Source organism: Phialemonium atrogriseum (genome assembly GCF_030411735.1).
Source record: "Phialemonium atrogriseum strain 8032-3 unplaced genomic scaffold QBC33scaffold_9, whole genome shotgun sequence".
Classification (NCBI taxonomy): domain Eukaryota; kingdom Fungi; phylum Ascomycota; class Sordariomycetes; order Cephalothecales; family Cephalothecaceae; genus Phialemonium; species Phialemonium atrogriseum.
Window position 1 is genome coordinate 834,650 of NW_026848146.1, and position 21,403 is coordinate 856,052.

General features: G+C 55.2%; 6 protein-coding genes across 6 annotated transcripts; 2 read left to right on the top strand and 4 right to left on the bottom strand.

Annotated features, from left to right (window-relative positions):
• Positions 1-2,102: 2,102 nt before the first annotated feature.
• Positions 2,103-5,504, bottom strand: QBC33DRAFT_558051 (uncharacterized protein; the record flags this gene model as incomplete). Its single annotated transcript, XM_060429852.1, has 3 exons — positions 2,103-5,045; positions 5,100-5,363; positions 5,502-5,504. 3 exons carry the CDS (start codon positions 5,502-5,504, stop codon positions 2,103-2,105), a joined length of 3,210 nt encoding a protein of 1,069 aa, XP_060284809.1.
• Positions 5,505-6,618: 1,114 nt separating this feature from the next.
• Positions 6,619-7,406, top strand: QBC33DRAFT_384036 (guanine nucleotide-binding protein subunit gamma). The gene is made up of 2 exons (XM_060424085.1): positions 6,619-6,911; positions 6,987-7,406. Exons 1-2 carry the CDS (start codon positions 6,751-6,753, stop codon positions 7,105-7,107), a joined length of 282 nt encoding a protein of 93 aa, XP_060284810.1. The 5' UTR covers positions 6,619-6,750; the 3' UTR covers positions 7,108-7,406.
• A 444-nt stretch (positions 7,407-7,850) lies between these two features.
• On the top strand, positions 7,851-8,802 carry QBC33DRAFT_607243 (Rdx family-domain-containing protein; the record flags this gene model as incomplete). The annotated part of the gene is made up of 2 exons (XM_060432334.1): positions 7,851-8,111; positions 8,185-8,802. The coding sequence occupies exons 1-2, from the start codon at positions 7,998-8,000 to the stop codon at positions 8,800-8,802; spliced, it is 732 nt and encodes a 243-aa protein (XP_060284811.1). The 5' UTR covers positions 7,851-7,997.
• Positions 8,803-10,292: 1,490 nt separating this feature from the next.
• Positions 10,293-11,567, bottom strand: QBC33DRAFT_449291 (putative serine threonine-protein phosphatase; the record flags this gene model as incomplete). Its single annotated transcript, XM_060424511.1, has 4 exons — positions 10,293-10,388; positions 10,468-10,767; positions 10,882-11,283; positions 11,388-11,567. 4 exons carry the CDS (start codon positions 11,565-11,567, stop codon positions 10,293-10,295), a joined length of 978 nt encoding a protein of 325 aa, XP_060284812.1.
• Positions 11,568-14,826: 3,259 nt separating this feature from the next.
• QBC33DRAFT_535522 (uncharacterized protein) lies at positions 14,827-15,815 on the bottom strand. The gene has a single exon (XM_060427632.1). It carries the CDS (start codon positions 15,508-15,510, stop codon positions 15,259-15,261), a length of 252 nt encoding a protein of 83 aa, XP_060284813.1. The 5' UTR covers positions 15,511-15,815; the 3' UTR covers positions 14,827-15,258.
• On the bottom strand, positions 15,312-19,763 carry QBC33DRAFT_384120 (uncharacterized protein). Its single transcript, XM_060424087.1, has 3 exons — positions 17,879-19,763; positions 16,767-17,797; positions 15,312-16,713 (listed from the first exon to the last, which is right to left on the bottom strand). Exons 1-3 carry the CDS (start codon positions 19,325-19,327, stop codon positions 15,546-15,548), a joined length of 3,648 nt encoding a protein of 1,215 aa, XP_060284814.1. The 5' UTR covers positions 19,328-19,763; the 3' UTR covers positions 15,312-15,545.
• Positions 19,764-21,403: the final 1,640 nt, after the last annotated feature.

The window sequence follows — 21,403 nt, forward strand, 5'->3', positions numbered from 1 at the left end:
TGTCGAGTCTTCGCCTTGTCTACGGAGCACGCGTACACAAAACAGGCATCGCCTGTGATCCACAACAATCCAGGCCCAAGGGGTCCCAACGTCCAAAATTCCTTGCCCGCAGAAGCCGAAAAAGGGGCAGGCCTGGTGTTGTTGCCCCCGAATAGGTCTAGTCTGCACGCAGTGATGGGACCCAGGGGGGTGTCGGCAATGCGCCGCTAAGCCAGGTTCAGAGCGTACCTGCATTAGGAACCCCATCAACCTTGCTGTTCAGCTCGTGGCCGGGGAATGGGCTCGATGGGGTACCGTCGCCCCTTGCCCTGTCACAAAGAAAGTAATTCCAACGATGACGTCCCAGAGCTTAGAATCTTTGGGACTACCCGGCATGCAAACAATTTATTTGCTTGAGGAGATCCAACGGGGTGGCTTTTACGGATCCGTTGTCCCAAGGCAGCTGTACACTAATTAGTTGTGCAATATCGGAATTTCTCTCGATGCGCCCGTGGTATACAAAACAATACCTCGCTTTTGGAAATATTCCCGATTGGCCGCGCAGTTGCCTAGGTACTTTTTGGGGTAGTTATTTTAGGAGCTCTGTACCCGTTCATTGGTATCCTGGTGCAGCACACTCGAAAATGACTTGGTGCCCAAAACCCGGTGTCTCGGGGTTCAACTGGCTTCCGCTCAGCCAAGATACCCTGCAGGGTTCCAGGCAACGTGAGGACTTGAAATCACCAAAGAGGTCCGAAGCTGTCACTCTCTCGAGTCGTACGAGAGCCGCACTGACAGGTGGATCAATACGTAACAGAAATCTTACTCTATGCTACTATTTGCTCTCTTCAATCCTACCCTGGACCGTCCATTATCAATATCACGATGGCTCTAACATCAGGTATGTAACATCAGGTACTACGTAATTGCTTCCGGTAACGCCCATTTCGAATACTTTGCAGACGGATCTTCCAATTGCTGCCAACTGTGCCTGGCATTACTTCATGTGGGAATGTATGAGAAGATGGGCAGTTTGGCTCTCCATTCCCCGCCCCTATCCAGCCAACAAGCAACCGCATGAGCTGAGCGCTAGGCCATGGACAAAGCGCTTCCCCGGACCGCCTAGTCTTGCTTTTTTTTTTGTTCCGTGCTTCGAAGTATAAGGTACTGCAGTATGTTGAAAATGGCAAAATCATTCCATTAGAACCTGCCGAATAGGGGGTGGCCGAGCTTAAGAAGTCAATATTGTTCATGTAAGCTGAGACTTTGGCTTCCTTCTTTGCTTCTTTGTCTTCACTCTTTGCTTTTGCAAATCCATAATTGGGATACTTTGATGTGGGTTTCTGTTGCCATTAACTATTCTTGGCCCGACTAGGAATCTGTGGCTTGCATCTGTCAATATTGCCGTCTGTGCATACGAGCTTCCTTCCCCTTCTCTTCCTTGTCTCCATTCCGTTCCTTCCGGGCTGTTGTTGGCAATGAATGGGATAAAAGAAAAGCAAACATGTTTCACCTTTCAGGAGACAGGTGCCGGCTAGGAGACTTAGCCTTTAGCTCACCGTTTGCCCCGCGGTCCCACAAGGATGTTAGACAAGACTGGTAAGTCTCACACGGTCCGCAGTCAACAGGTTGGAAGCCGGGCGGTAGTGTAGACTAATTGTTCCTCGGGAGGGGGACACTTCTCTTTTTGCAGAAACTCCGATCCACGTATACTGCACGGATTACTATTTATAATAACCGGGGCCTAGATCATATCCTTGGTTCTAGTGAAGGCGTCGCTTTGGTCGATGGGAATCGAGCCCCTATTGGCGATGTTGATTGAGATCACAGCAGATCAACAGGTACAAATGCCACGGTGATGCGCAAAATGAGCGGATCTCCTGGTGGACTGGGACGGGCTTGGTTCGGAAGACTGCACAGAGAGCTCGAAAGTCTTAAGCAACTTGACGTGTCCTCATTGATCCATTTTAGAAGCGCATCTCTTATACCAGTCATTGCCCGTGGTGAAGAGAAAGATTTTGATGCTATTCTACAATGATCCCCCTTCCACAAACGATATTACGATGGGAAAAAGAACCCTAACTCCAAATGCAGCGAACGGCTAGTTCCGGTTGTCGAGACATCTAGCTGCCACCAGCATCCCCGCCACGTCTGAACTTAGGCACGTACTTGCCAGGCGCGCCGGATGGCTTCAGCGGCTCCGCAGGGGGCGCAGGAGAGGCATCCCTGCCGTTTTCTCCCCTGCCCGAACCAGCAGCCCGGTCCATAGGGACACCCCGGCCCGAAAACGATCGAAGAGGAGGTCCGTTCCGCTCCGGAGCGGCCTCCTCACCAGAAGCGCCCTTCGCCATTTGGCGCTCTCGCCAGGTAGGCTTGTTGCCACCGGCCAGGTTGAGGCGAGGCGGGCCGGACGGCCGATCGTTCGAGTCGGTCCGTTCCATGGGCGAAGCAGTCCGAACGGGAGGTGCTGCAGGTGCTGCGTCAGCCGGGCCTGCACCGGAGGCATTCCGGTCCCGCCAGCTTGGCCTGCCGCCGGCAAGCTGCAGACGGGGCGGACCAGACGCTTCGGTACGCTCGAGTGGAATCTCGGCTCTCGACGGAGGAGCGGCAGCGGCAGCAGCCTTCTCGGCCTTGCGTCTTGCCATGGCCTCTTCCTCGCGCTGCTGTTGCCGGGCGATAATCTCCCTGTTTTTCTCGCGCTCCTTCTCCTTCTCCTCCCGAAGCTTGGCCATCTCCTCTTTCCTGGCCTCTTCCCGCAGCCTCTGCTCTTCCTTCTCTCTCTCGGCGCGTTCCTCAGCCTCCCTGAGCGCGCGCTCCTGCTCTTCCCGCTCTCTCTTCTCTCGCAACTTCTTCTCCCGGAACTCCTTCCGGCGGGCAGCGACCTGCTTCTCCAACTCTCTCTCGGCGTCTCGGCGGCGCTTCTCAAATTCGTCACGTCGCCGCTCATGGAGATTGGAGCGGAAGGAGTCGTAGAACGGTGTCAGACGGCTCAGGCGGTGCTTGAGCTCGACGCTCTCCTTGTGCTTCTGCTTAGACTCCTTGAGAGTCTGCTCCGTGATCAGCTGATAGGCAGTAAGATCAAGCTTGCGCTGCTGGGCATAATCTTCGGGTAACTTCTTGGCCTCTTCTTTTCGGAAGGCCCGTTCGAGATGGTCGATTCGCTTGCCAGTGATGCGGAGTTTCTCGGCAATGCTGTTCTTCTCCCTCTCGAGCTGCTGCAATTTGATCAGGCGGATCTGGTTGCTGTCCAGGTTGCTGAGGTCCTGGCCGGAGAGATCGATGGCGTTGGGGCTGAGCTTCAATTCCTTGATCATGGTCTCGATCTCGGCCTTTCGGATCTGCTCCCGCTCGTTGGCAAGGCGCTTCTGTTCGCGAATCCTCTGTTCTTCAAGCACCCGGTTGGCCTCGGCCTGCTGGAGGGCCTGTTCCTGGAGGATCTTGCGCTTAGCGTTTTCCTTCTCCCTCTGTGCCTGCAGTTCCGATGCCTTCTCCTTGCGCTTCTGGATGACTTCCTTGCGTGCAAGGATGTCGTGGTGCTCCTTTTCTGACCCGGCCTTGGCACGGACGAGGGCAGCGTCACGGGCCTTGATTCGAATCTCGTTGAAGGATGGGTCGATGTAGTAGCACGTAGTGTAGAGCGACTTTGCCAGACGAGTAAGCTGCGAGCGCACGATCTCGGACGGAGTGCTCTGCAAGCGCTGGACTGATCCAGCCTCGCTCTCGGCAGAACCCGCGGCGGATCCGGTGTGAACGGCCTTGGCCGAAGAGAAGACGTCGGCATCGAAACTCAGCACGCCTGTGGCGTGGTCCATACGAATGGAAAGATCGCCCTTCTTGTTGCCGTTCATGATGAACTTCTCGATCGTGCCACGGGTGACCTGGAAAGGTTCGGGGAACTTCGCAAGGCTCTCGACGAATTCCAAGTCAACAGTCTCATATACTTGGGAGAGCTGCTGGAACAGGCGTGTCAGGATAACCTGTTGCAAAGGCAGGATGTACTTTTGCATCTCCTCATCTGCACCGATCTGGGACAAGATGGGCGAAATCTTCTGACAAATCGAGAGAGGGTGGAAGTCAACCTCGAGGATGTTGTAGAGGTCGCGAATCTCAGGATGGGCCCGTCGGAGAAGAGATTTGGAGAGAGCATCTCGGAAAAGGGTAGCACGAGTCGGCGCCTGCGACATGCCCAACAGGTGGGTGAGGCGGGAGTTCTTATTCTTCCGAGCCTCATCAAAGTCGATCATGGCACCCCGGGATCGGCTAGTGCTGATGACCGGGATGGAGAGAGTCGACAGAAGGACAAAAGAGGCGGCCTTTTGAAGGTCTGCCTCGGTGATTGGGGGGTTGTCAGACTTCTTGCTCTGTCCGGCCGCCACCAGGGCAGCGGACTGTCGAAGCAGGTTGTAATACCTGGCCCAAGCAGCGGCGTGGAAGAGGTAGTTCTCGCCGACAAGGAAGATGCGGGTGAGCTTCTCATAGTAGTTGGCCATCATGATGTTCTTTGCAGGGCGCTTGCTGAGGTTCAGCAGGGTGTGGATATCCTCCACACTGCGGAAGGCTTCCTGCCAGAGCTCCAACTCGACGGCAACATTGAGCTGCTGGAAACGGGTTTCCAGGTGGCGCTGCAAGGTATCCGGGTCATTGAGGTTAATGGCGTGCATCTGAGCCGAATACTTGGCCGCGGTCTGCACATGGTTGCGGAGAAGCTCGCAGAGCCTGCGGAACTCGGTCTTGCGAGTGTACTTGAGGCAGAAGTCAAAGGCCTGCATAGCAGTGCTCTGGTAGAGAATCTCGAGCCGAGCATTGTTTCGTAGGATATCCAGGACGGTGCGGTACGCCTCCCAGAGGAACTTCAACCAGGGAGTGACGATGGCCCGGTCGGTGCGATCCCGAGACTGCTCGCCAGACACAGTGGCGAGAAGGATGGATTCCGGGGTCTCGCTTGCTTCGAGGTCATCGACGCTGGTGGTCGCGGTCGCTTCGATACTTGACTGTACTTCGTCCGCCTTCTGCTGGGCAGTTGTGACCTTCCCAGCAGCCAACTCGATGAATTTTTTCAAGACCAGCTAGCGCTCGGTTAGCCTACGTCAACAACGCGGTTCAAAATGACGAAACCGTACCTCAATAGTCGCAACATTGGTATTCTGCGCGATGTTCTTGTACTGGTACAGAGCGTCCTTGGCCAGCTTTCCCTTCTTCTGCTCAACTGACAGCTCAACCAAGAGGAGCATGACAGGCTCCAACGACGCGATCGGGACATTGCGGGATCGTTTGGATGTGATGTGCTCATGCAGCAAGGTCAAGGCCGCCGGCGCCTGATTGACGCCGATCAGCTCGTTGGCGCGCTTCAGCACATTTTCCGGCTTTTGATGCGGCGGAGGAGGCTACACGATGGTCAGTTGAGGAAGTTAGAAAGAGTTGATTGATGGGTTGAATGATGGCGACAGAGGAAGGGATCAAAACGAGGCAGGGCCGGACGGGCAGCCAGCCAAATCGCGCTTCATCAAAAATAATTAACGTACCATGATGGGCAACCTCCTCTGCGGGTTATGTGACTTAACGGAGGAGTTGCTGGAAGATGCGCAAGGCCAGTCGAAATGATGCTGGTGACCTGGCTGATGCTCCTTGGTTGAAGTTGCCCTCGCCGATGCAGTTGTCAAAGCCCTGAACCAAGAGCACAGGATTTTTCGAGAATTCTGTGGGCTCCACTTTCTCCGGAAGCACTAACCCGCATCGGTGGCGCTAAATCACGTTACTTTAACCTGATCCATGACGGACGTTCTCACTCTGTGCAAGATAAACAGGCCAAGGTTGATCAGCATGCAGTTTCATAGGCCACAGGAAAATTGCAGGCAAGTATGGAGAGATGAAATTCAAAGACGCCTCTTCTTTGTTGGCCATTTCATATAGAGTCTCGAACAGATGCTTGACCAACGCTGTCTCGTAACGAGGTGTGGGATTTTAATGCCAGACCTGGCTGGGTCAGACAGATAACTTGGGCTCCTTGTCTAGGTGGGTAGTTGTTAGGATCATGGCCACGGCCATCCTAAAGTCCCCAAGTCGAGGCCGACAAGAGTAAGCTTAGTAGCAATACAGTAACCTAGGTACCTACCTGCTCATAATAAAATCACGTACATACAATCAATTATCAAATCGTGCCTTCCATGCCTTCTCGTGAGTTCCCACCTAACTCCCGGCAGGTTGTACGAGGCTAGCTTGTCCAATTTCAGCCGGGGCATTTGCCCAATGGCATCGCGCCCGACAATCCAATTTGCGCTTTTCGCACAGGCCACCTTCCTCCACACTCCAAACCTGAAGGAACCCCTTCTTCCTTCCCGAAAAACGCCCCCCATCAATTCCCGTCGTTCCATCCATCACAGGTCGGACCATTCCAGTTCTTCGGTACCCTTCCCAATCGATTGCGCCTCGTCGGTTTGAATCTTCGGCTGGCCGCTAAGACTCTTTGGTAAGTGGTGAACATGACCGCTGCGGCCGACCATCCCATCTGAAGCGATCGCGAGTGGAGCACGTAAAAGGGGGGAGATTGGAGCTCACTGAGCAGGGCGTGACGGAAGACGGGCTAACAACAAAAAAACAAACAGCTTCGGAACGAGCCACGATCCAACTTAATACCAGCGGTGCGAGCGCCAGCGACCCGTCACCCTTGGCCACGAGAGCCCGCCTCCACAGTCGCCCAACCTTTGGCATCCCCGAAACCTCGCTTAGACTGCATCCTACCCGCAGTGACTCTCGCGCGCCCTCCCATCAGCCATGCCTCAATACACATCCCGCGATGTCGGTGATCCGTCGCAAATCAAGAAGAACAAGCAGAGCATGGCGGACCTGAAGTTGCGTCGGTTGACCGAGCTCAACAGCAGGTTGCGTGAGGACCTCGACAGGGAACGGATTCCCGTGAGCCAGGCTTCGAAGAGGTGAGGACATCTGCCGGTGGCTTGCTTGGAGGCTTGAAGAAAAGAATATCTATGCTGACCGCTCTCCATCGATAGCATAATCACATACTGCAACAGCACGAGGGACTACATGGTCCCGTCGGTCTGGGGTGCGGTGCCCAAGGGCGAAGACCCGTACGCCCCTCAACAAAGCAGTGGTTGCTGTCTGGTCATGTAGAGAACATGGCTGCAGAGGTTGAATATTCAAAAATGCCTTTGGGAGTTTGGTCCCTTCCCGGATCACGACGGGCGGGGTTTTTGATTTGAGGCGTTCGCCTCGCGGAACGTGGATAGCGTCGTGGGATGTGTTTTCGGAACGCCGGCCCCTTGGCACTGGACGGTTCGGAAAGCATCGTCTACTCCCCACCGGGTCCTCCCCACGGCCGTAGCGAGATCCATCGGTAATGAGGAGGGGGGATGCTCTGGATGAACAGATGAACAGCGGCTATGATAACGGACGGTATCCTCATACCCGATAGTCAGGTTTCACAGACAAACCCTGACGGCTTGTCAGCATGTAATGCTCCTTCTATTTTTCCCTTTTCGCATTTGCGGTCATGTATTTTTCCCCCTCTTGTTTCTTTTCTCAGCCCGCTTTCCCTCACAAACCGTCTTGTCGGTCCAGCCCTGTGAATACCTAGGTCGTACAATCACGTAGTACGTTTTCTCATTCAAAGCATTTCACGGATGACGATTGAAGGCAACGGTTCCACAGACCGTCATGCTTGCCCTGTGAATCTCTCGCAGCTTCCCTGCAGCATGTCCCCCTCCGTGATATGAGCACGAAGTTGAGGGTCTTGGAATTGGACGTGGAAGCCATTGAGGCGGGAGTATCCGTGAGGCTTGCTAGGGCAGCAACCAGTAGAAAAGCACTTCTGACTTGGAAGTAAGACACCGAAAAAAAACTCTCTAGTTGACCAATCAATCGAGACAGAGATTATGTGCTGAACTAGCGTTTAAGGTTGCAGTGGCTCTGTAGATTGACACCAGGCGCTGCGATGACGCACCTCATGCCGAGTCACAACTGGACACGCAGACAACCTTCCTTCGACACAATAGAAGACCCCTATGGTGACAATGGAGGGCAATTCTCAGCCTGTCGACGACACCTCCCCATTCCCCCTACCTCGGGTCACCATCAAGTTCTGCACCCAGTGTAAGTGGATGCTCCGAGCTGCCTACGTAAGTCATCCTTTTCCACGAGCTCTCCCCCCCTCCCCCTAACCAAACCCATTCTAACGCCGCCGCCCGCCAGTTCGCCCAAGAGCTCCTATCCACCTTCTCGACCTCCCTCGGCGAAGTCGCCCTGCAGCCCGCGACGGGCGGCGTCTTCGTCGTCGAGATAACCCACCTCGCCCCGGCCACCACCCAGCAGAGCAGCCGAGTCCTCTGGGACCGCAAGACCGACGGCGGCTTCCCCGAGACCAAGGAGCTCAAGCGCCGCGTGCGCGACGCAATCGACCCGACCCGGGACCTCGGCCACGTCGACCGCGACTACCACCACCGGGCCCCTCCGCCCCCGCCTTCCTCCTCCTCCACGACCACCAGCAATAACCCAGCAGCAGCAGCAGCAGCAGCAGCAGCAGGGGCAGGAGCCATGTCCCCGGACCAGACCACCACCGCCACCACCACATCCCCCCCAGCTCCGGCAACAGACCCGGCGTTCGCGGCGAGAACGACCGGCGTCAAGCCTTTGATGCCGCCGCCGCCGGCGCGGCTGCAGGCGGCGGCGGAGGCGCGGCTGGACGAGGCGGCGCGGCGGAGGGCTGCGCGGGAGGCTGGGGCCGAGGAGGAGGGGGCGGCGCGGCGGGGGGGTGAGAAGGAGAAGGGCGATGGGGGAGGGGGGAGGGCGGGGTGTGAGGACTGTCAGTGAGGGTCGTCGGGAGGAGGTTGATGGCTGGGTGTTTGTTTATATGGCAGAAAATCAAAGTCGGCCTCTGCACATTCCATCTCCTCTCTTATACCTTCGTAAGGGGGGGTTGGTTTACGGTCACAGGCTTCGCACATCGTGGTGGAAGGAAAGAAACCCTTCGACGTGCACTTGGGCTATTCGAGACTGGACCAAGAGACACATGCCATGTCTGTCACCCATGATAGAGCGCGAGTCGATCGCATAGCATACGCATTGTTGTATTTCATCTCCGAAAAATATCCGGACTTTACTGTTGCAAGGTCTCCCAAAATCCCAGGTTCCCCCGTCTTCAGTTGGTCTTCCTCTCTTCCCCCACGCCCCTTCGTCCTCATCGAACTTTCGTACAGTTGTGTCCATCTCAGTCGTGAGAACGCAAATGACGTCTGTCCCTCCCAAAGCCCTGGCCACATGACACCGAGCCGAAACAGAAAAAGTAAAAAAAACAAGGCAACCCGCCCAAGATGGCAGTTCACGGCAACTCCCCCCCCCAGCTCACGCAAGAGAAGGCGACGACGTGCAAAATCAGACCATGGCAAGAAAGAAGACAATGGAAGAAGGAAAGTGACTAAAAAAAGGAAATGGTCTCGTCCACCAGTCGTACACTCTCCCGTCTCGTGTCTCCCCTGAGACCCCTGGGTCAGCCCGAATTATCACCCAAACGAAATTCCTCGCCTCCCTGAGCATTATCGGAAAAGTATGTAGAGTTCCCATGATTCCTTTGTCCATGACCAGTTCCTACAGAAATTGTACAGCATCATTGAGACCATGGCATGATTGCACGAAACGGGGAATCTGATACCCTAGCCCTCTCGAATATCGATCCTAGAGCCTCGTGTCCGCCGCCGCCCCCATTCCGACCAATCCGGGCCAAAATAACCCTTTCTAAGCCCCCTAGTGACATCAAAGTCTAACCCCAAGAAAGTCGAGAAGTCGTCTTGTCGTGTCATCATGATCAATGATGAGATCGGATCGGACATGTGTAGATTAGTTGGTAGGGGTCTGCTTATCCATGACTATCCTTCCTCGCGGTTGCAGACCTAGGGTAGATCATGCAACATGGGCGTCATCGGGCAACCAGCAGGGTGGAACCGTTTTTCTATACCTTCGTAATTGCGACGCGCAATGCAGTGAGGAGACTTGATCTGTGCGGTCCAAGATGTCTTTTTATTTTTTTTATTTTTTCGGTTTCAACTTTTTGCTCTGACAGACAGGCATGTTCTTGGTCAACCATGCGGCGGGAAACAGGGAACTCTGGTATGGGGGAGCAAGGAGGGGGGGGGGGGGCCGGCGGAGACGATTGACGAGTATTTTGGGTGACCTTGCGATCGAAAGAAAAACCATAGAGGCAGCAGAGCTGTCGAGGGGATCGATGTATTCGTTGGGTGTGGTTACGCAAGAGCGACCTATCGGCGTCCGAACCTAGAGAGAGGAGAGTTCGTATAAATTCTAATTTACGTCTTGGACTTCCTCTTGGGAGATGCGGCGGGTCTGCTGCTGCCTCCCAGGCCGTGAACGTACTTTTGTTTCTTCTCAGCGGGTTTGAGGATCTGGAGCGGGACAGATGTCAGCATATCAAGGCTTTTTGCGAACTGGGCGCTCCCGGTAAGAGGGAAGGGGTTGGCGAACCTGGAACGAACAGAGCAGGCTCTCATCGACGCTCATCATTGCACCTGCATTGTCGAACTCTCCACAGTAGTTCGGCGCACTGAACAGTGTGACCAGCTGGCGCTTGGAGAAGAACTCGTAACCATCCTCAACCACCTGGTGGGCACGGCAGATGAGATCCATGTCGTGTTTCTGGAGGAAACGCGAGACCACATCAGGACCGAAGGTGAAGGACACGCCGCGATCGTTTTCGCTCCAGCCAGTGATATCCTTATCGGGATCGGACCAGAGGAGATCGCAAAGCAGGCCGCAGTCAGGGATCTACACGAGGTGGTCAGTCAAGGTTGGAGGGGCATCGCTGTCAGTTGGGGACAGATCCCGGAAGCAGGCTGGCGAAGAGAGGTATATAATCGAGGGGGGAAAGACGCTACATACGTCGGTTGGCCGCATAACCCGACGGATCTGCTCCATCGAGTTGAGATCCGGGCTCAAGCCGCCGTGCATGGTGAAGATCTTCTCGTCGATGATGGCAGCAATAGGCAGGCAGTTGAAGCAATCGGTAAACGTCTTCCACAGCTTGATATTGTAGCGCCGCTTGCACTCATCGTAAAATCCGTAGATGCGGTTGATGGAGGCGCATTCGTGGTTACCCCGCAGGATGAAGAAGTTCTCGGGATACTTGATCTTGTAGGCGAGAAGCAGGCAAATGGTCTCGAGGGACTGCTTGCCACGGTCGACGTAATCGCCAAGGAAGAGGTAGTTCGCCTCGGGAGGGAATCCGCCATATTCGAAGAGTCGCAAGAGATCGTAGTACTGGCCGTGAATATCACCACAGATCTGCCAAGTCGCAACGGGTCAGCCAGGGGACATGCCACCAAAAAATATGGAATAGCAATAGCGCATCATGGGAGTAAGGTTGAGAGGATGCGGTGATATCTTACCTTAATAGGAGCTTCCAGCTCAAGCAAAATTGGCTGAGAGATGAAGATCTCACGGGCTTTGGTACAGAGGTAACGGATCTCGGCCTCGAGAAGTTGGACCTGCTTGCCAGGACGGCTGCCTCGAACCTCCAGAAGGCGGTCGATTATAGAGTCGAGATCGACTTCATGCTGGTCCGCCATCTCAAAATCCTCGCCAACTGGGCAGATGGCGCAAGATTACGAATGCCGATGTTCGGGACACTGGAGGGCTCAGAGGGGCTGAGAGGGTGGGCCTCAGGAGGACGGGAGGTGATAAGGGAGCCCAAGGTATGATTCACTTCCAGGGAGCTGGAAAAAAAGTGTGTGAGGTTAGAGTGAAGCTAGACTGGACAAGGCTGGGTGTTCCATGATGATGATGCCAGAATGGGTGGCGCGGTGGGGGGGATGGGTAGAAAGGGCAGGAGGGGCAGAGCTGGGTGAAAGGAAAGCGAGGGATGACAGGCACATACAGAAGTGATCTCAGCTATTAATGCCTCGCAAGGGAGAACAGACCGCGTTGTCGACGTGAATATCCTTTGAGAAGAATATGCAAAGTATTTCTCGCTGGGTCTGATGGAGGGGGAGGGGAGACGGCTTTGTTATCGCCGCGTGTCGCAGTGTTGATAGCCTCAGCTATCGCGAGGAAGCGCGAGGGGGAAAATTGGGTCTGGTCTCTCGCAGCTGCTATTGCATTCGTGGGCCTGGATAGAAGCGCACTGCTTTAGTTGTGCTTTGATCGCCTCGTAAAGAGTTCGTCGTCTTGATGCTCTGGCTTGGCCAGTTGTTCGCCTTTTTTTCCCCTGGTAGTCAGGTGGAAAGGGTTTCGTGTTGGGAAAGAGACACGGAGACGGGTGCCGCCTTTGGTGCGGTTGGGGAAAATTGCTGAGTGACCCGAAAAAAGGGCTTCGCGGGGTTCGTCTTAATTTTGACCGGATGGTCTGGACTGCAGGCTCGAGGCAGAATAAATGCCTGGAGAAGGTCTCGAAGTCGCCGTTGGAAAAACTCGGATATCTTCTCGAGAGAAGGGGTTCGCCTTTGTGGTGAGAATGGAGACGGGAAAAAATTCGAGACTTTTTTAGAGGGAGAGAGGATGGGACGTGCTGGGCGGGAGTTTGGCTCCAGCTGGCCATTCAGGCAGTGCAACAAGGCATGCGGCCTAGCCCAGATCCCGGCATCTTTCGAGGCACTAGCAGCTGGGAATCCTGCATTTCGCATTTCGCATTTCGTAACCAGTACACTGCGTATATCCTGTTCAGTTTCCTATTTATTAACAAGCTCTGCTCCGCCAGTTTCTGCTTTACTTCCTTGGTCGCCAGGTGATCAATCTCCTGCCTTCTGACGTCTCTTCTATTCCCCAGGCTGGTCTGCATTACTAAGATACTTGGTTCCAGACAACGAGGTCCCCCGCCATTCCGGGCTCCGAGCATACCGGTTGCTTCGACTCAAAATGGTCCCATACGCAATACAGCGCCGGCAATCACAAAATAATGTCTCGGCCAGACTGACAATGAGCCAGGCCTTGACAAGCCCACCACCCACCCAACTAACTACTTTCCCCGGCCAACCCTCCACAGATGCTTAACCTCCACACTGGCTCCGACTCGATCGAAATGCAGTGCTACCCTTCAAGCATTGGGGCATTTTGAGGCCCGCCGAGTTGCTCTAATTAAATGCAGATAGAGCTTCAAAGGTGTTGCTTAATCTATGTACTGCATGTGTGCCCATTCGTATTGATCATCTCTTCCCCTGGCTGCGTACAAATGGACGTAGATCGGAGAAGATCCAGAAGATCCCAATGGCTAAAGCTGCCCGGGCTAGAAGACCGACGAACCCCTCGGGAAAAGCCTCCTCACCATTTCCAAATACGTCCCCTTTGTCGGTGTGTCGGTGCCTCGGTGGCTGCCTCGCTGCCTCGCTTCGACCACACTTCTGGGAAAGGGGTGGGAAGCCTTAAGCTTGGTCCACTCGCCCTGGTCCCGTGCCGCCCGGCCTGTCTAGTCTAGGGGAGGACGGCCTTCCAATCATGGTTGCGCCCTCCCATTCGCTGATCACCGCCACGCGCTTCTATCCATGGTCCGCCGTGGAATACCTACTGGCTCGCTGACCGACATAAAACGTTTCAGCAATTCTAAATAGAATACCTGGGTGAACAACCAGGCGGCCAGGCGGCCGCTTTCTATCGGCCCCTGTCCGGCGCCAGGGGAAAAGAGAGAGAAGGCACGAAACTGCGATGTCGTCCTCTTTGTCGCCTGATGCCTTCCGGTACTCCTGTCTTCTGATCGAAAGCTCGCGGCCGGGGGGTTCCGGGAAGCCAGCTTGGTTCTTTCTGACCGACCAATCTCGACCATCCGCAAATTCCTTGGACAACCGCATCTACGTGGAGGCATGGTAGGTACATTACAAAAAGGCCGCGCAGATCCTCCGTCACCGTAGATTGTGCTTGATTGGCCCGCGGGTCCCCATCCGGCGCCTCTCTACCCCCCTTTGACGTTTGACGTGAGCGACTCCGGGTCTGGCTCCAAATCCACACCCAACTTGGCCCCGCTGCCCCTCCCCGTGGGCTTCTGGGCCTACCTAAGCGACGACGACCCCTCCTCCGTAGGTATGCTGTCATCCGTATCCACCGCCGGTCGATAATGGCCGTCGATAAATATCGCCAAGGCAAAAAATTAAAGATTAAAAAAATGTTACATCACATGATCGGCAGATCTCCCACCAGGTGGCGCCGTCACGGCGGAGCCGCAGGCGCGCACACACGGCTAGATGCTAGATCCCCGCGTGGAATCCCGAGAGTGGTGTCAAGCCGAAACTCCAGAACCATCCCCCGAGTCCACGCACCCAGTGACCGTTCACCTGAGACGGGTGTTTATCAATGACATCAACATCTATCTGCTTGTGACGTTCGACCCCGATGCTATCGAGGGGGCACTTGAAGCTTGTCCCAAATGCCCCTCTATAACCAATGCCCGAAGCCGGGAATTGGGTGGCGTGAGCGCGTCAATCTACGAGATCGGCTCTCGTGATGGCATCTAACCTACTCCTCGGCGAGAGAGGCTTGGCAACTTGGCGGTATGGCAGAAAAGGGCCCTCGTTTCCCCCCTTAGATCTGCCCTCCAAGCAAATACATACCTAGTATATAGTAGCCAGCCGCCTGCAAACTGCCGGTGATTTCATCGTGGAACCTGCATGGCATGAATCGCGGATAGTTAGCTATCTTCTATTTTTACCTTGCCGGAGCTAGGGAACCCTTTCGACCGGGAAGGGGGGAGCGTGTGGCAAATGTTGGACAGGATACCTTGCCGGGGCTAGAGGACCCATTCGAGCGGGAAGGGGGGGAGCGTGTGGCAAATGCTCGACATAATACTTTGCCGATACGATATTTAAAGTCGCGGATGGCTTTTCTTGTTCTGGGCAAAACCTCACACCAGGCGAAACAAGTTGCGTGGTCTAGTCGGCATGCCAAAAATAGAATGTTCGATTTATCAGTGTACACGAATATCTGGTATAGCGAATCCCACTCCCCAAATAGCAAGCAGTTCCCCGGATTCGCATCCGACACTGTAGGTCCATCCGTCCCATCCGTCCATCCGTCCATCCATCCTCTCATCCCTTCCGATACAATCCTATCCCCCATCGACTTCCCTTCCCTTCCCTTCCCTTCTTTCCATCCCATCTTTCCGTGCCAGCGCTCCCCATGGAGATGAAGCCCTAAGAATCGCCGGCGTAAGATAGGGGGAAAGAGGCTGGAAGATAAAAGGAAGGTTGATTAAGGGTGGGGGTTGGATAATAAAGTGACGAGAGCAAAAGAAGAGGCGAGACCCAGGACATCTCCCCCGACATCTCTATGTATATCTCACACATAAAGAGGTGTATCGTATCGTATCTGAACGCCCATTCTCGAAAACGCCCGCCAGTGTGCGATAACGGGTGTGTAAAGCATAGTAGAGAAAAACGCACGCAGAACACCCCATCTGTTGTCCCCACTTTCCCAAGCCGAAAGGAAAAAGAAATGAAAAGAAGGAAGAAAAAAGTGGAAGGAAAGGGAGGAGAGAAGAAGAAGGAAGGAAAAAAGGCCAGCAAAGGGAAAATCAAACCCCGATCCCATACGTCCGTACAACCCAATCACAAAACTAAGAGTACCTATCTCCTCCTAGTGGAAGACCTCAAGCTCTTCCTGAGCTTGGCCGGGGCCGCTCTCTTCTTTGACGGCGACGGTGTCGGCGGTGCCGGTGCGTCCTCTGTCTTGGCGCCGGGGTTGACAGGCGAGGCGGTGATGGTATTATTATTATTATCCTCGTCCACGTCAAACTCCAGGTCCCGCAGCGCCTCGTCGTCGAGGTCGGTGAGCTCCTCGCTCAGGTTCCGGACCGCCTCCCTGCCGGCCCACTGCTCGTCAGTGGCCGTGGTGCCCACCAGGTCGAACCCCTTGAGGTACCACGGGAGACCGCCGTCGCTCAGCGCGTCGGCGACCCCGTGCCCGAGGCTGCCGTTTGACTGCGGCGGCGTCAGCGGGCCGGCCGCCTGGTGCGGCTGTTGCTGCTGCTGCGCCGCCACAGCCGCCGCCGTCGACGCGTAGCCGTTGAGCGAGGGGGACGAGCTGTTGTTCTTCGTCCGGCCCGCCCTCTTGTCTGTTGGCTTGTCCCCGGCAACGGAAACGCTCGTCGAGGCGGGCACCTCGCTGTTCCCGGCTTCCTCCGCCTCCGACATGGCGACGTCGACGCTGCCCTCGGCCTGGCCGGGGGCGCCATCGACATCCATCTTATCACCCAGCTCGGCATTGGCGTCGGGGGTGACCCCAGAAACGGCCACGCCTTCAGCACCGGGGTCCCCCGCCGTCCTAGCGCCAGCATCGTCCTGATCGGCGACGACGATCTGACCCTCCTCGGAGGCGTCGGCCATGGTGACGTCGTGGCCGTCCTCGTTGGCAACGGTGATTGTGCGCTGGCTCGTCTCGAGACTGGCTTCAAGCATGCCCTCCAACTCTTTCACCAGCGTGCCCAGAGGCTTGTTGCTGATGTCGGCCTCGGCCTTCAATGCTGCCTCTAGCTGCGGCTGGACGAATTTCAGGATTCGCTTGCCCAGTCGCTTCCGATCCCTCGTCACCAGGTTGGCATTCTGTCTAGGGGTTGCAGCTACATCGTTGGGTTGGCTTCCAGCCTCATCCGCCGCAGGCTTCACCGGCGCGTTGATGCCCACGTGGATGACCTCGCAGAGATCGTGGGCAAATGCTAGAGTGGTGGTATAGTAGCGGCATTCGAGCTTGGATTGCAATCTAGAGAGGCCTTCCTTAAAGACGTCCTTGTCAAGCCTGCATACCTCTGTTAGCAACCACCTAGAGGCGAGCAGGATAATACCACTTACGTGAAGGCCTTTTCAATGACCGGGATGAGCATCTTGTAAACCGGGAAGTAGCACGAGTCCACAAAGTCTAGCTCCATGTCGGCAGCTTCGAGCTTGCTGGCTTCGCGCTGGACGATATGTTCGGACAGCGACTTGAGCCGCTCCATGTCCTCGACCAGACCCCTGGCGAACTCGATCCTCCTCGTAAGCCGGGCTTTCCCAGAGGGACCCATTGCCGCAAAGTTGCGCCTTGTGAGCTCCATGGAAGAGAATGTGTCCATTTGTAGTTGAAGCCTCTTGAGGAGCGCTGCGCCGCGGCGGGCCTCGCGCTTCAGGGTCCAGTATCGGCATGCCTCGCCGACAAAATCCTTGCGTTTGGCAATGAGGAACCGTTGGAGCGAGCCCTCGACAATGTCGTAGACGGCTTGGGGTATGACCGGGGCTCCCGATGGCAGCTTCCAGACAGGCTTGCCGGGCTGTCCCTTTTTCTTGTCTGCCAGGACAGCAGACACCTTGACACCCGTCATCTGCGATTCGTCAGGAGGGTGCTCGGTGATGGCATGACGGTGGGCCGCGGCGAGCTGGGCGGCCGAGGCCTGGTTGTCCACCCAAATCCGTCCCTTCATGGTGCGCTTGTAGAAGCGTTTTGCCTGCTTTGTCGCCAGCGCCACCGAGTTCTCCTTGGCATAATCTTGAGGACAATGCTTGTCGCAGAAGGCCTTGAGAAGCGTGGAGCCATCGAGGACGGCAAGTGCTCCTTGACTGTTCTTCATCTTAAGATAGAGACGGCCTCGCCTTGCGCAGGTGACATGGAACGCCTGGTAACAGTTCTTGTTGCTGCACTGTATGCAGGCACCCATGCGCTGGTCGCATATGTAGCACGTCAACTTCCACCGATTCTTGGGAACCTTCTCCACTTCCATCACCGGCTCCATGAAGGTGTGGTTCCCGAGCGACACCTCGGGAATCCACATGGCACACAGCAGATGAGCCCATTTCGAAGAATTTGTCTGCTTGAACGCCCCATCCGTATTCGGACAGAATATGCATGTCTGTGAAATAACAATAACGTCAGTGGCCCGGACCAACTCGGGGGAAGATGAAACAGAAGGCTGGCAATGAGCCACACTCACCGGCACGCCACGCCCAATAAGCTGGCACTTGCGACACAACCACTGTCCTTCCGGGATGAAGGGCACGCCATAGCACTCCTGATGAACCGCAAGGTCGCAGCCGTCGCAGAAGACTATCGCGTTTGTGTTCTCACAGTCGCCGTCATCGCAGATGGCGCATTTGCTATCCTGTTCCTCACCTGCCTGCGGCTCGCCGTTAACGGCTGCAGCAGAGCTTGACCGGGGTCGATGCGTCTGGGGCGGTTTCGGGTTCGGTTTCGGTATCCTCTTCTCCAAGGCGTGCCACTCCTTCTCAATCTTGGTGATCGTGATCTCGAATATCTCGCGTGTTATAGGAGCAAGGTCCCCCGCCCTGCGTTGTGCATTCAACTTCTCCAACCACATATCATCTTGCTCGTCCATGTCATACTCGACACGTCCAACTCCACCAGCGGACGACTGGGTTGGATTTCCGTCAGCCTTCGACAGCGCGCCCGGGTCCAAATCCTCGTCCACGTTCACATCAGTGGCCTTGAGGAGATTGCGTTCAGGTCTGATGAAGTTGTCACTCTCTTGATAGCCCACGTTCATCATCGACTTGTCCACGTATCTCGCCTGGCCAAAAGTCTTGCTCTCAAACAAGAGGATCCGATCCGTCTTTCGATAAGACGGTAGCTTTAAATCAAGCCTCTCCTTAGGAGTCTGATTGTGGATTGGGAGGACCTTCGGTGTTTTTGGCGTCAGCCCTAGAGAAGATATTTGGGAGCCATAGAAGGCCACCGGGTCCCTTGGAGGTCTTCCAACCCGCCTTCTAGGCGTCAAGATAAAAGGGGTTTCGAGGGCCGGCTTTTGTTTTGCAATTGGGGTCTCTGAAGCATCCGGCACAACTGTGGCTCCCTCCTTAGACGGAGTGCTCGCACCGTTGTTGGGTGTATCCGAATTTTGAACGGTAGGGGTAGGCGGGGTCGTCTTTGCGGTTCCGTCAACGTCGTCGGCGTGGAACACCATGAAAGTTCCCTCGATGTCGAGGTTCGGGTGGAACTCCTCCCAGCCTCGCTCTTCTCGGGGCTTGTAGCCCTCGCTCTGTACCACTGCTGCGGCGACAGCTGCGGCGGAGGTGTGCGGGACATCGTCGGATGGGTCCCGGTTCACAGCTGTGCGGATCCTCGCGCTTCGCTCTCTCTGGGGGTTGGATGGGGTAGTCAAGCTTGGAGCTGCTGCCCGCGTCCGGGGCGCCGTGGCTGGTCCGGCCGTACTAGCTGGCGTCTCCACTCCTCCATTTGGGGCAGCATATCTGCCGCCCCCACCAGAGCCGCCTGCGATATATCTTCTTCGCTTAGGAGGGGGTTCGGAGGCTCCTGCCAAAGAGGCTGCTGTCTGTCTAGGGGCGCGAAGTGATGTTGCGTCGCGAAGGTGGGCACGAGGGCGGCCTCTGGTTGGTCGCCGTGGCGTAGATGGGGCTTTATCCATCACGCGTCGCTGATATGACGGTACTTGTCGAAATCTTGAAGGAGGGGCGACCGTGGATAGAGTTATCACCGCGTCAACGCAGGGAGGCGAGGGGTCTCACGGTGCGGCTCAGGGAGCAGGGAGGGCATTGAATATGATGATTTTTTTGGTCAAATATTGGAGAAACAGAATGTAGTGGCCAGCTGGGTTGATAGTTGGAAGTCGGAGACGTAAACTGCCGGAGGGAAGGACGACGTGAGATCTGGCGATGGGGGTGGAAAACAGACACGCGGTTGAGGGAGGTTGACTTTCCCCAGCTGTGCTAACCTGATTTGGACTAGCGGTAATGTGGGGCTTATCACGCTAGTGCAAAGCCAGGTGCAAAGCCGGCTGATTAATGTCGCCTCAATCCTATTTCTAGGTAGCAGCCGTTAAGTCTCCTTGGCTTTTGAATGGCGACCAATGACGAAATTGGAGACCCGGAAACTGCTACAACGAAAGACAGTGGCAGTCCACAAGCAGAGGCAATTTAGGTGAGCCTTGGATTTGTTTAGGGCTGCTCTTTGTTTTTGCAGTGAGGCAGGAATAGGCAATTGACCAAGTGAGTACCTAATTAAGGACAGGTAATTGAAGTCCGGCCAAGTATGGAGATAGAGCCAGTGAATACGGATGCCTATTCCTACCTAACTTAAGGAAGTAGACCTCGATGCTCAATTATTACATGAATGCATCGCCGAACGCACAATAATGCCCATACATCTGTCTGTCCCAACCTAGATAATCCTTGACACATGCTTCAGATCAAGCAAACCTACAATAGCAGCTAGTCACACTTTCAAGTGCAATGTTTTGCAAGTCTGTCTCACCACGCTATTACTTCATGCCACCGAGGAAACTATCAGTCGTCAGGCCAATCAGATACCGATCGCACAGCCACCGGGAGGACCCCGACAATGGACCCCTATGGGAAGCCACCAAGGGACTAATAATAAGCTTAATACGTAAAGGTTGGAGACTATCCCGGCTGCCCCCGGATGACTGTCAACGTCACATTGGTCCGGACCTAGTTAGTGGTCGATAGAATTGCCGGCTGCTCTTCCTGGTCTGCCACATGGCACCTTTATCCCCGATTCCCACCGCCGCCCCTAGTCTCTCCCCATTGCCCCATTGGCCCCGGCTGGATCGTATCCTCAATTGCCCATGAGAAATCTGCTTTCGTTGGCAAGGCGCAATCAATATATACCTGCCTACTACGTAGAATAACTCCTCCTCCAGAGAGCGATTGTGGCCGCATCAAGATGCCTCATTTCTCTACACGGCTTCGGTCCTGAACCTCGAGCGACTAGGTAGGTACCGACCTAGCTATATAGGACCGGAGGTCTAATTAACCAAAGGATATATTGTTCTACCCCTTTTTTGATAACACCCACTGTTAATCACCGACGCCCACCTGCACTAGTTTACAGAGATTCCCACGATGACCTCGGGACCTTTGCAAGCAGCTCGTATAGAACCAAATATTACGTAGTCAAATGACTCGGTAAGTACCTAGGTTTAAGTTGCAATGGCGAAAGTTTTATTTTTCCACCGTACCGTACATGAACCTTGACCTCCTCCACTTGAAAAGGCAAACGCTATTGTGCCAAACTAAGCGTTCCCGACTCGTCTCCAACGAACCCGTATTGTGTACCTAACCACCACCCCCTCGAATCTACCATCGGAGTTCCATATAACGTACCGGGCCTGGCCCTTCGGCCGTATCGCCTCTCCCGCCTTTCTCTTGACAGGGAAGCCACCACTGTGCTGTGTCTGGATGCTGAAGATGAAGCATACCATGAGCGGTGCTTCCCGATCTCTATCGCCGAGACTACCGAAGAACTGCCAACTGGCTCCGGGATTGCCGCCCAACGAACTGGAGCTAGGGTTTCGAGACGGGGGACTTTGTCACTGTAGGCATTCGTGCTTTCCAAACCAGTAGTGTTGATGGGCCTTGTCATGGCCTAGCCACCCTTACCTCTCCCGACAGCGCCCAGCCAAAGCGTATCGTTACCGTAGACTCGCGAGGCACGAGTAGGGAGTTTCATGTCCGAGACACAT

Bases quoted from the DNA above. Each gene is read 5' to 3' on its own strand.
- QBC33DRAFT_384036 (XM_060424085.1), top strand. From the start codon at position 6,751: ATGCCTCAATACACATCCCGCGATGTCGGTGATCCGTCGCAAATCAAG. The intron at 6,912-6,986 runs GTGAGGACATCT...CTCCATCGATAG, and splicing joins GTGAGCCAGGCTTCGAAGAG to CATAATCACATACTGCAACA.
- QBC33DRAFT_535522 (XM_060427632.1), bottom strand. From the start codon at position 15,510: ATGGGATCGGGGTTTGATTTTCCCTTTGCTGGCCTTTTTTCCTTCCTT.
- QBC33DRAFT_384120 (XM_060424087.1), bottom strand. From the start codon at position 19,327: ATGGATAAAGCCCCATCTACGCCACGGCGACCAACCAGAGGCCGCCCT. The intron at 17,798-17,878 runs GTGAGTGTGGCT...GTTATTTCACAG, and splicing joins TTATTGGGCGTGGCGTGCCG to ACATGCATATTCTGTCCGAA. The intron at 16,714-16,766 runs GTAAGTGGTATT...AGAGGTATGCAG, and splicing joins GTCATTGAAAAGGCCTTCAC to GCTTGACAAGGACGTCTTTA.